The sequence below is a fragment of the Melanotaenia boesemani genome, chromosome 22, assembly GCF_017639745.1.
Source record: "Melanotaenia boesemani isolate fMelBoe1 chromosome 22, fMelBoe1.pri, whole genome shotgun sequence".
Lineage (NCBI taxonomy): Eukaryota > Metazoa > Chordata > Actinopteri > Atheriniformes > Melanotaeniidae > Melanotaenia > Melanotaenia boesemani.
This window is the reverse complement of record NC_055703.1, coordinates 25,080,097-25,092,948: the sequence shown is the minus strand read 5'-3', so window position 1 is coordinate 25,092,948 and position 12,852 is coordinate 25,080,097. Positions and strand designations below refer to the sequence as shown.

At 43.6% G+C, this 12,852-nt stretch overlaps 2 protein-coding genes across 9 annotated transcripts in view; both read left to right on the top strand.

The window, feature by feature from the left end:
* Window positions 1-612, top strand: part of LOC121633495 — a 39,634-nt gene extending 39,022 nt beyond the window's left edge. For all 4 annotated transcript variants that reach the window (XM_041975580.1, XM_041975579.1, XM_041975577.1 and 1 more), the window contains one exon: window positions 141-612. In XM_041975580.1, coding sequence (XP_041831514.1) covers window positions 141-251 — 111 coding nt within the window. In that variant the 3' untranslated portion in view covers window positions 252-612. The remainder of the gene's footprint in view (window positions 1-140) is intronic.
* A 5,914-nt stretch (window positions 613-6,526) lies between these two features.
* On the top strand, window positions 6,527-9,478 carry LOC121633511. 5 transcript variants are annotated; one of them, XM_041975613.1, is made up of 6 exons: window positions 6,527-6,672; window positions 6,983-7,297; window positions 7,711-7,998; window positions 8,068-8,181; window positions 8,267-8,295; window positions 8,914-9,478. In XM_041975613.1, the coding sequence occupies exons 1-6, from the start codon at window positions 6,627-6,629 to the stop codon at window positions 8,989-8,991; spliced, it is 870 nt and encodes a 289-aa protein (XP_041831547.1). In that variant the 5' UTR covers window positions 6,527-6,626; the 3' UTR covers window positions 8,992-9,478. The 5 variants fall into 5 exon arrangements, with proteins under 5 accessions (XP_041831547.1, XP_041831550.1, XP_041831548.1 ...); XM_041975616.1 differs by lacking the exon at window positions 8,267-8,295 and adding an exon at window positions 8,449-8,536 and having other exon boundaries at window positions 6,980-7,297; window positions 8,083-8,132; window positions 9,155-9,478; XM_041975614.1 differs by having other exon boundaries at window positions 6,980-7,297; window positions 8,077-8,181.
* The last annotated feature ends 3,374 nt before the right edge of the window (window positions 9,479-12,852 follow it).

Here is a 12,852-nt window from a genome sequence, read left to right as displayed (position 1 = left end):
TAAACACAAATCATTTGGTTTATTTATTTCTTTGTACCATGACTGTATTTAGTATAATTGATGAGTTCTGATGTAAAACTCTGAGCAGATTTTTTCTTCCTGGTCTGAATCATGTGAAACGTCTGGATTGTGTGATGCAGGTAAAAGAGGAGGAAGATGTGGTGACTTATTCTGCTGTAAGGACTAAAACTGATGCAGAGGTGGACAACGATCCCAGCAGCTACTACAGCTGTGTCAACCTACCTGAATAAATGGGAGGAAATGAGACTTCTTCTGACATCAGTGTGTTTATTAAAGCTGCAGTCAGGAAGTGGACGGCTGAACTTTGTGCTCCACTGTTATCACATGTTGTTCATCATATGAAAGGATTGTGGCCTATTTTCCTAATTTACGTAAAGGTCACACACACCTGCATACAACTAGATCCAGAGAATAAAAGAAGGTTTTTACATGCTGTTCCTGCCTGATCATGACCTGCTGGAGGAAATCAGGTGGACGGACTCAGGTCTTTCTTTTTCAGAGAGAAGTTATTAATATTCAGTTAGTGTCTTTTTAATTTACTTTTACTTTTATCATTCCTATTACTGATTTAGTTTGCTTTAAACTGCTTGTGCTGCCTTGTAAAGACCATTTATTACATCTGCTTTGAGAAATTATTATAATAATGTTTTATTTTCTTGGTTCTGCTGTAATAAGCAGTGCTTTTTGTTCACATTACAAGTGATTTTAGAAATGCATGAATCAAAGATATTTCTGAGGATACGACTGTTTTAATGTGTTTTGGGGATAATAGTAAAGTAAGATTTTGTAATGTGGACAGAAATGATGAAAGATTTTATTTCAGGTAACTTTTCTACTTACAGTTTTTACTCAGTGAGTTATTATGTTACATAAAGAGAAAGTAAATCAATCTCATGTACATGAAGAAAGTTTTAAAAACTATATATTATATTAAAATAAAATAAATAAATTAACCAGAAATCTGTACTTTTTTCTTTTTTCCAAATGCCAAAATTTTTCTCTATGATGTGGAGATGATTTCTATCAGTTTACTCCACAGATGATTTTTCACCAACAGGAAGAAAATGTCAGATCATTACTTGTTTCTTTCATCTCCCCACAGCATTAAACCCAGGGATGCCAAACTCTGGTCCTGGAAGGCCGGAGTCCTGCAGATTTTAGATGTTTCCCTGCTTCAACACACCTGATACACATTAACATTTTGGCAACTTCAGGACAAGTTGTTGGATTCATTTAATTAGAATCAGGTGTGTTGGAGCAGGGAAACACCTAGAAGCTGCAGACTGAGGCCCTCCAGGACCAGAGTTTTATATCCCTGACTTGAAGTGTTTGGAGAAGCTCCTCGTGTGAGATCATGGTAGCAGAGGAGGTGTCCTCAGGTGAAGTCAAAGATGATATTTTCTCACATTAGTTGCAACTCTGCTGCTTCTTTAGTGCAACTAAACCATCACTGTGAGACACTGACTGTTCAATAAGCTTCAACATGTAGAAAAGTCAGATTTTCTGCTGCTTCCATCAACACAGAAAATACAACCATGGTTTAGTTTGTAACAACAGCGTTGTGTGTTAGTGGGGGTGAGGACACAATCACATGCAGATCAGGCAGAAGGCAGGTCGGTGCAGGTGAAAGGTTTTATTCTCCAAAAACTTAGGAGCAGGGAAACACACAATACAGGGGATGAACCACAAGGATCTGACTAGTGAAAACTGAAAACCATGGGGTACACAGAGGGAGTAATAGGGAACAGGTGAAGTGAATGAGTAATTAGACCAGGTGAACTAATGAGCCAGAAACAGAAACCACAGAGCACCTGAGGGAAAACTGAACTTAACATGACAAAACCAAAAACCCAAAACATGATCTAAACAGAAACTAAACATGACAAAAACCAGAGGTAATAACCATAATGACAGAATTAAAACACCACAAAAACTGAAAAACATAAACCATAATCATAACAGAAACTAAACATAACAAACACCAGACTATAAACCAAGATCAAAATATAACACAAACCAAAGAACAGACCAAAACCAAACAAGAACAAGGAACCCACACCGTGAACCACGACAAACAGAAGCACTAGCGGAACAAATCGGAGCCGGGCCGGGGGCGGGCAAATGACCTGGCCCTTTAAACCAAAATAATAAAGCTCGTGATAACATCATTTTACAACATACACATGCCCGCAACAGCGTGGTTTACAAGTTTCAGCACCATGGAGAGTGACTATGTCATTTTGAAGTCCATCAAACGAACATGAAGTTCAAACCAAGAGAAAAAAAATAGGCTACATGGTCACAAATAATAATACAACACAAATTCAAAGCAGTTCAGCACCACGGATAGCGACCGCATCATTTTGACATCACTTTAACTATTTCAACTCATGCACTCAGGCATGCGGTGCATGTCGGGCGGGGCCACTTAGGTGGCCCGGCTCCCGGCTCATTGCGGTCACTGCCCCTCAATTTTAATTGCACACAACACACACTACATAAACAGTCAGGAGCGGGGAGGGAGAGGGTATTGGGGACCTCTCACACCCCTGTTCCCCCTGTGTGTGGCTGGCGGGGGGGGGGGGGGGGTTAGCTGCCCGGGGTGGCTGTGCTGGTGGGCTGCTCTGTGGGTGTTGGGTCAAGGGGGGGTGCTTGGGGCTCGCTGTCCTCTGGTCTGCCTGGGGAGTCCCCCACGGGGCATGGTGGGTGGGTTGTGTGTTGCGTGACTGTGTGGTGGTGAGTGCTTGTTGGTGCAGCGCCGGGGAGGGTGTGAATGTGGGGTTATATGGGGTGCAGATTGGAGTAGGTGGGGAGTGGGGGGAGGGGGCCGATAGCACCCTGGTTCCCGGGGTGTGCGGCTGGAACATCGGGGTGTGTGCTGGCCTACGCCAGGTGGCTGTCTGGGGGGGTCTGGTCCTCCTAGGGATGTTGCGGGCCCTCTGCCTTTGGGGGGTAGGGTGGCCGCCTCTGGGCTCCTGGGGCCCTAGGCCCTTCGCTTGGGCTGCGCTTGGTGGCCGGTTCCTGGTGGGGCCGGCGGCTGCTGATGTTGGCCCACAGGGACCTGTGCCCCGGGACCATGGGGGGCTCTTGCTGGGGCTCTCCTCTGCCGCCCTTCGGGTGGGGCTGGAGTCGTCTTCGTGGTGGGGTGGCTTGGGTTGTTGCTTTGGGTCTGCTGCTGAGGGCCCGAGTCTCTGGCCCTGGTCTGCCTCTGGCCTCCGTGGAGGCGTGGTCGCATTTACATGATCTCACTCACCACTCTTCATCACTGATCACTCCTTGTTTCTCATGCTCTGCATGTTGACACAGTCACTGAGTTGTCCAGTGGGTTTTTTTACTAAGCGATAATTCTTTTTTTTTATGCTTTTATTTTTCCTGTGAGTTAGTATCTGGTTGCTATTATGTCTTTTTGATTTGGTTATTATTTAGAAACTCTTAATGACTAGCAGCTCTGTTTTTTCTGTGTGTGTGTTTCTGCTTTTGTAAAAGTTGTAGGAAATTTTCTGGTGTGTTCATGTACAGGTGTAACAGTTTGTTGTCTGGTGATGGTGTGGATTGAACGGTCGTTTCCTTCTGTCTGTGGTCTTTTTGTCTCCTTTCTTCTTTCCCTTTTGCTCTTTTTGCTATTTTCCATCTTTTTCTTGCCCCTCCGGTCAGGTCCAAAAAGGTTACATAGATTCCATGATTCAAAGTAAATAAATAAATAAATTAATCACATTATCAAGAGGAGCCTTACCCATAGGCCTCCCCTTGGTAGAGCAAATTGGTTCAGCACGATACAACAACCAGATTATCATTTTGCTGCTATGATGCTGGACAGGACAAGTTAAAAAAAAAAAAACTATTTCAACTCAGACCCTATTATCAGTAGCTATAAAGTTTAGTAAAACTGGCACAGCGGCCTACATGTTTACAAACACAATTACAATATGATGAACTACTCACCACTATTTGAAGGGCATACGGCGAGCCTTGTGCTCAGAGAACTTGTCCACGATGCTCCGTATGTCCATTTTCTTTGCTCTCTCATTCTCTATGGACAATAAAGTAAGTCCACTCGGTCTCTCCTGTCCCACGGTGCATCTCACGTGGTTTTTAATGAGTTTTAATTTGGAGAAAGAGCGCTCAGAGGTTGCAACGGTGACAGGAAGAGTCAAAAATAAAAGGAGGGCGGTGCAAACCTCACTGAATGTAGAAGTTACTACTGGGTGCTTGACAAGGAGCATTTTTGCCAGATCTGCAACAGACTTTTGCTTTGTTATCTGGTCCCTGAAAGAACTTCTAAAACAAAGCAGCTGGTCAGGAAAGCTGGGGGCGAACTGTAGTGCTCACTAAGCCAGCGGGCAGCTTGGTGTAACTCCTCATCTCCTGCTTGCAGCAGTGTTTTGGGGTGAATTGCCTCAAACATATTCACAGTTCTATTTAAGCTGGTGAATCTTTGGGACAGTTGCTGGATGATAATATCAAGACAGGCATTGAAAACGTTCACCTGAAAGTTGCTCTCCGCGTCAGTGAGGCGGCTGTCTTCAGAAAGTTCATCAGTGACGCTTAACTTTTCTGACCCTGGTTGCTTCAAACTGCATTTGACTTTCCCATTCTGTAGCTAGAGCAAGAGTGGCAGACTTAGCCTCATCAAATTGCTCCCTAAAGTCCATCAAAACACTGATGTCATTTTGCAGAAGAGTAGATGCTTTCAGAAGACCTGCGTCCTTGGCTTGCAGAAACTGTGAGGCAGCGTTGACTCACTCAAGAATCTTGGTTTGCATGTTGACCAAAAATGTGAAAGAAAATTGGCTTATGGCTTCTTTGAACACACTTTTTTTTTTTGTCACTGGTCAAGGATATTTTGACGAGGGCTTTTATAATGTCTCCATATCTGTGCCTTAACGCATAAAGCGCATCATGTCGAGATGACCAGCGTGTGGGACAGAGGCGTTTGAATGTGACAGTTCTGCTCTCACCGAGGAGCGCCCATCGTTTAATATTGTTACCAAAAAGTTGTACAGGTTCTCTACAGTGTCATAGAACTGCTTCACTCCAGGAACATTTTTAACAGAGTCGTTGAGAGCAAGGTTGAGGTTATGAGCAGCACAGTGAACATAATGGGCAAGGGGCTCCCGCTCTGTTATTCTTGCCTGTACGCCTGAATACGCGCCACTCATATTCGCGGCCCCATCATAGCCCTGTCCGCGGCATTTTGACAGATCTATTCCGTTTTTCTCTATAGAGCCCAGGATTTGCTTTTCAAGCTCTGATGCTGATGAGCCCACAGTCGCTTCAAAACCCAAAAACACTTCATTGATCTGTATATCTGTTGCAATATCCATGTAATTTTTAACAACAGTTACGTAACAGTACACCTGGCTCAGCTGGTCTATCTTTGACACATCTTGCATTGTGTCCATGATAATGGAATAAAACGAGGCTTCGTTTATTTCCTTAATTATGTCAGTTTTCACACGTTGAGACAGGATGTAAATAATCTCATCTTGAATCTGGTGACTTCGGTATTTCACTGACCCTTCTGGTCGGTTGATAAGCTCTCTTAAAACAGGGTCGTAGAAAGATAATAACTCGATTATTGACAAAAGGTTGCCAGCATTTCCCTTACTCCACCGTACTGACACCATGCAGCTTTATTGTTCAGCTGATTGAAACATGACTTTTCCTTTTAGACAGCTTTTCTATGCAACATCATCACAGAGGAGGTCTGGAGAGACTTTTCTGTCCTCCTCTGGTGACCTGTCAATCACCTGTGGTGGACGTGGGGTGTCCAATCAGATTTCAGAGACAACCGGCTCCACCCTGGTTACCCCTCTAGCTCCACCCCTGATCTGGACCCCAAGAAACTGGAACATGGAGACCTTCTCTGCACCGTCCCCTCTGATGTAAAGTGGTTTAATGTGTGTTTTGTTCTTCCTGTAGTTGATGAGCAGCTCCTTGGTCTTCATGGTGTTGATGGCTGGGTTGATGTTACTGCACCACCCTGACAGCCGCTCCACCTCCTCCCTGTCTGCTGACTCTCCAACCACTGGATTTAAACTTAGTTTTCAGTTCTTAGTTTTACTGTCAGTGACTTGTCTTACGAATAGACTGATATAAAATTCTGTTCCATACATTTATTCAGATTTAATCCCCATTATAAGACCTGTTAGCATCTAACTGCAGCGCTGTGATCAGTCTCTCAGAGCTGTTTGTGTTTCTCTTGGTTGGTCTGAACTTCCTCTATTTTTTACCCACGAACAGAAAGGAAATGACAACATTTTGTAAAAAGAACATTTAAGTTCTTCTTTTTGAACGATACCAGATCATTCACATAAAATAATTTATTATTGTTTCAGTTGATCAAAATGTAAAAAAGAAAATGAGTCAAATGAAATTTTTGTCATGTTCAGTTTGACACATTAAACTTATTAAAAGTTTGTTTGTCTTCCTCGACGTCTTTATTAAAGACACAGGAAGGTGTGATGACACCCGAATGACAGAATTAGTAGGAGCTGATGTTGACTAATTTTCATCCAGTAAATCGACCAGAAAGAGGAACCAGAGCCAACATGTAGAAATCTGTAGCAGAGAAAAGCCTCACAACGTTCACAGAGAGACACAGAATGGCTCTGCTGGAGTTCGTTTTAATTCTGCTGCTTCACGCTGAAGGTAAACATTGATTTTCTTTCACTTGTTAGAGGTTTATAAATGACTTTACAAAATACTATAGATATAATTTAGAAGCTGTTTTCATAAAATGAAGGAAGTAAACCAGTTCAGGTAAATTATATTGAACAGATTCTCACATTAATGTAACTTGACTGAAACAGAAATGAAGAGAAGAACTGAAGCAGCAGGAAGAGAAGAAACATTTCTTCTCTCTGACTTCTAATGATGAAATCTACATTTCTGATTTCATTTCTGGTTGATGTGTGTGGAGTAAAACTTAGCTCTAAATGTGTCTTTTTCTCTTCAGCAGGCGTCAGTGGAGGAAGAATCGATCTCTACAATAAACCTGGAGATGAGGTTGTTTTACCTTGTAACAGTAAACCATCACCTTCCTCATGTTCCAATGTTAACTGGATTTACACCAGAGATCAAGAACGTGCAGCTGAAGAGGAGGTTGTAGAAGGAAATGTTAATAAAAACTCGGCTCGAGCTGCCAGACTGAGTGTGAACAGTAACTGCTCTCTGATCATCAACAACATCACTGATGAAGATGTCGGTCATTACATCTGTGGATATTGGAAAAGTTTTGACAGCGACTCATATGTGTTTCTAAATATTCTGACTGGTGAGTTTTTCTGACTTGAATGAGACTCTGACACAGTAAAACTCATCACTGTGAAACACTGTGGAGAAGTTGTTTGTGTTATCAGGAATTATCAGCATCCATTTCTCAGTGATGTGAACTTCCTGTTTGGGACGGCCGTAACATGAGGGACCCTCTCAGTGAACACATGCAGACAGGAACTAAAGTTTAGATGCAAGTTTTCAAGGAGGAAGAAAAGTAAACATTAAGATTTCTTCCTCTTGGTTTTCTCCACCTTCATAAAGTCAGATTATATCTGGAATGTTTCCAAAGGACAGTCAACAAGTTAAACTAAGAACCAGAAGACGAGTCTTTCTTCTCAGAGTTCCTCACTTTAAAATATGATATTCCACATTTTTAATGTGAGATAACAGAAATCACCTGTTTTCCTTCAGTCTCTCCGTCTCCACCAGATGCTGATCTACAGAAGGATGAAGTCACATTAACCTGCTCTCTGTGGAGATACAGTAACATTAATCCTTGTAAACAGAGCAGCTTCCGCTGGTTGGATGATGAAGGAACTGAGCTGCAAGATGAAAGTGTTAATTTCTACTTCAGACAGACAAACTGTGTTTCCAGCCTGACTGTAAAACATCAGAGAGACGACAACAGAAGATTCACCTGCCAGTTTGTTGAAGGAAACAGTGTGAAGATAGAAGCTCACTACACACCTGATTCTACAGGTAGGAAAGATGTGTAAATTTAAAATGACAAATTATGATGTTTATAAATCTTAACTTCATCATCCACAAACTCCACAGAACCAGCCTCCACAGACTGGTCTCCTCTGAGAGGCTTCATGTGGACTCTGCGCATCACAGGACTGATTCTTCTGATTGGAATCACTGTTGTTGTTATCAGAGGAGGTGAGGAAGTTCAGGTCATAATAAAACCAGGTGACGTACATCAAACACGTCTCATTTAATCTCTTTAATCTCTTTATTCTTCCAGGAAGCAAAAAGCAGCTGAAAGACAGCAAAGTGAGTAAAAACTGAACTTTTCTTCTTTATAATTTTAAACATCTACATGGTCTTCTTATATATAGACTCTACATGACTTTGGTATTGATGTTGTCTTTATGTATTAATGTGGTATCGTAGTTAATAATTTGTTACTGGTATACCTGCTTTGATATGGGTTATAGTGATGCTCCCTGTAGAGGTTATTATTAGTACCTGCTTGTTGTGTTGCAGTACCTATGAGTCCAGCAGAGGGCAGACTGACACCATTTAAGTTACTGGGTTTCATGTCTTATGAGGAAGAATCTGACAGCGTCTCATGTGTTAATGCTGCGAGTGGTTCAGTAAAACACATCATTGAAAACATAGATCACATGTGGACATTAGATTTTTATTTAGAAACAATGATGTCAGTTTTATTTGATGATTGTGGAGGTTTTCAAACTTTAGATTTATGTTTGAGTTCAACTTATTTAAAGAGCAGAAATATTTGAAAGGATAAAATGTCTTTAAATCAGAGTCTTTAAATGATCAGTGTGTTTTCTCCATCAGTGATGTGATGGCTGGCTGTCTAATTATTATTGGAGTGGGACTCTTTGAGGTTGGATGACCTACAGTAGTTTATGTTTTGTCTCAAAGGTTTCTGAAGCTGCTGATGAAGACGCAGTAACGTATGAAAATGTTGGAGATCTTTCTGCTGCTCCCACACTGCGCTGAGCTTCAGGACATCAATGAAAACTCCGACAAACTAAAGAGAATGAAAATTATTTCTGTTTATCTTCTTTCATGTTAAACAATTTATTTCTTCTGAAGCATTTAAACTTTATTTAATTTGTCTGAGATAGAAAAATATCATGTCTGACTTTTGGAAACCTTGTAAGATCTGCTGGAAATATGGTTTCATTTTCTTTATTTCAGTCAGATTTGACTAAACAACATTTCTAACTGTTTCTACTGTTGTCTTTACTGTCTGTTCTTGTTTCTAAGCAGGTTTTCAGTCTCTGATCACCACATCTGGACCTTGTTTGTTATCATCTTCTTCAGTATAAATGCTGCAGGTTTTCCTTTGTTCTCTTCCAGATGTTCATCATTATTTTCCATGTAGCTCCACCTCAGCTCTGTTCCTTGTTTAGGTTTTGTTTTTAATGACCTTGTTACTGCAACTGATTTAAAAATACATGAATAAAAGAAGGTTGTGATTTTACTGCTGTTTCATGGTGTGTTTTGGGTATAATAGTAAAAGAAGATTTTATTATATAGACAAGACTCGTTTAAGTTTTATTTTTCATGTAACTTTTCAAAATACAAATATTATTTAGGGAGTTATTTTGTATACAGAATATATCAATAAAATCAATCTTATGATGAAGAATTCTATTTGTTTTTATTTTGGGTTTTAATACATTTAGTGCAATAAAATCAAACCTCTAACATGAATTTTAGCCTTTAAATACAAATTAATTCCAAATATCAAAGGTTTTCTCTCTAACATGGAAATTATTTCCATCAGATAAGAAGCATTTATTGTTATTGTATAAGAGAAGAGAAAGAAATTTAGGGACACACGTCTTCTCATTAGGTGTCAAATATAAACATTACAACAATAAATGCACCCAAAAAAATGCCTTCAGCCTGTCAATCAAATCGGTCAATGATGACACATCTAATTTAAGGTCTGTGATTGGTTGAAATTTCGGGGGTGGTTCTGTTTGTCATTTCTTTCCATGTGTGTTAGAGGATGGAGAGAATTGGTCTGGAATGATGTTGGAGCTTTTGTTTTGTCATCTCAATAATAAATTATCAACAACTCTTCACCATGACAGACTGATGCAGAGTCCGCATCACTACAGATGCCACACCGATCCTCCTGTCGATTCTCCCGCTCCATCCTTCCCTCACTCTTGAACAATACCCTGAGATACGTGAACTCCTCCACTTGGGGCAAGACCCTATTGCAGACCCGGAGAGAGCACTCCACCCTTTTCCGGCTGAGGACCATGGTCTCTGATTTGGAGGTGCTGATTCTCATCCCAGCCGCTTCACACTCGGCAGCAAATTGCTCCAATGAGAGCTGAAGATCACGGCTCGATGAAGCCAACAGAACCGTATCATCAGCAAAGTGCAGAGACCCAATCCTGAGGCCATCAAACTGGATCCCCTCAACACCTCGGCTGCGCCCTTTGCTAATCGGTGACAAAGGGCAGCCTTGGCAGAGTCGAACCCTCACCAAAAACGACTCTGAACCAAGCTCTGACACCGGTCGTACAGGGATCAAACAGCCTGTGCAAAGGGGTCCAGCACTCCATACTCCCAGAGTACCCTCCACAGGAGTCCCCGGGGGACACAGTCGAACGCCTTCTCCAAGTCCACAAAGCACATGTACATTGGTTCAGCAAACTCCCATGCCCCCTCCAAGACCCCGAAGAGAGTATAGAGCTGGTCCACTGTTCCATGACCAGGACGAAAACCACACTGCTCCACTTCAATCCGAGGTTCGACTATCCGACAGACCCTCCTCTCTAGCACCCCTAAATAGACCTTACCTGGGAGGCTGAGGAGTGTGATCCCTCTGTAATTGGAGCACACCCTCCGGTCCCCCTTTTTGAAGAAGGGGACCACCACCCCAGTTTGCCAGTCCAGAGGAACTGTCCCTGATGTCCATGCGATGCTGCAGAGGCGTGTGAGCCAAAACAGCCCTACAGCACACAGAGCCTTAAGGTACTGTGGGCGGACCTCATCCACTCCTGGGGCCTCGCCACTGAGGAGCTTTTTAACCACTTTAGCGACCTCAGCCCCAGAGAAGGGAGAGCCAACACCAGGACCCCCAGACTCTGCTTCCTCATCTGAAGAAATGTTGGTGGGTTTGAGAAGGTCTTCAAAGTATTCCCTCCACCACCTCACAATGTCCCGAGTCGAGGTCAGCAGCCCCCATCCTCACTGTACTCAGTGTTGGTGGAGCAATACTGTTGGTGGAGCACTGCTTTCCCCTCCTGAGCTGCCGGATGGTGGACCAGAATCTCCTCGAAGCCATCTGAAGTCATTCTGTATGGCCTCTCCAAACTCCTCCCATCCCCGAGTTTTTGCCTTAGTTACTGTTGAAGCCATGTGTCGAGGTGAGTCTAACTATATCTAGCCAGAACTGCTCAACCTCGTGCACCAGCTCAGGCTCCTTCCCCGCCAGAGAGGTGACATTCCACATCCCTAGAGCTAGCTTCTGCAGCCCACGGGGGGGGGGGGGGGGGGGGGGGGGGGGGGCATGTCACCCTTTCGGGCTGAGCCTGACCAAGCCCCATGGGCAAAGGCCCGGCCACCAAGCGCTCGCCTCCGTGCCCCACCTCCAGGCCTGGCTCCAGAGGGGGGCCCGGTGACAAAAATGAATGAATGGGCATTTCCATCTCGGGGGGGGGGGGGGGGGGGGGGTGTCTCCCAGGGACAGTTTTTTTAACAGTGTTCCGATTTGACTGCCATTCGCAGGGGACCCTCCGAGGACCTCAGAGAGCGCCCTCTAGTGACGACAGCCCGATCCGAGCAACTTTTACCCAAATGTGGTCCGGGGTCCCGTTTGACGTTCCATTCCTGTTCAGAAGCCCCCCCCCCACCGATGCTGCTTGGGGTAACTTCGGGTACCCTGGAGCCTCGAATCGACCCTCGGGCTCCAAAATAGAAGGGGTCAAAAATTGATAAAAATCCCTCAAAGCAAACACATTAATGCATGTTCATTGCCTGTGGGAGAGATGACATTTCACCTGATTATCAATTAAGGCCATAACATTTTGCTTTTGCGTTCGATTGTCATGAAACTGGACAGGGGCCGTCAGGGGGACATCCTGACTGGACTAGAGTTGATGCTATGTTGCTCAGAAAAAAAAGTAGCCTCCAACAGTGTTTAGGGCCCCCAGCTCTTGGATTCTGATAGGGGCCCTGGAGAAAGGGCGTGCCTTGCAAATTTGATCAAAATAGGACAAATTTTGTCCAAAAAAATTACCGTCCACGTCCAATGAATTTTCAATAGACTTTTCCCTGCCAAAAACCCCAATTTGTTTTTATAGGCACGTGGACAGCCTCCTGTGGGCATGCCGTGCAACGTAGGGGCCCGGGGACACCAGGAACGCATGCGGGGCTGCCCCCCAAACAACATATTGAGCCTGCGTTGCACTGGGGCTCCTCGGACCTTCAGGGTCCACCTTCAGGGCCACGCAGGACCCCGAAAACCTTTGCATTAGAACTGTACAGACAACTATAGTCGCTGCATGTTTCGGACCCCAAAATCGCATTAGTATTTACTGAGGTCATGCCCTACAAGGGTGCAGTGGAACGGTGGAGCTAAATCATTTGTGTGTGAAAAGCCACCCCGTTTCACACTTTACAAACCAGGCCTCCATGTTAAAGTATGGCCAGTGGAGGCCACCTTCACCTTTTTGGGCCGTGCGCAGCCTGGGAACGGGCTAGAGACCCCCAGAGACCCAGTAAAGTATTTATTTCAGTGTTTCACTGTGGAGTACCAGGGGCAAAATAGATATGTTCTAAAAGGGACCCAATAAAGTATTCCTTTCAGGTTTCCACTCAATTTTACTCATT

Bases quoted from the DNA above. Each gene is read 5' to 3' on its own strand.
- LOC121633511 (XM_041975612.1), top strand. From the start codon at position 6,627: ATGGCTCTGCTGGAGTTCGTTTTAATTCTGCTGCTTCACGCTGAAG. The intron at 7,999-8,067 runs GTAGGAAAGATG...CATCATCCACAA, and splicing joins CTACACACCTGATTCTACAG to ACTCCACAGAACCAGCCTCC. The intron at 8,296-8,913 runs GTGAGTAAAAAC...TTTGTCTCAAAG, and splicing joins AGCAGCTGAAAGACAGCAAA to GTTTCTGAAGCTGCTGATGA.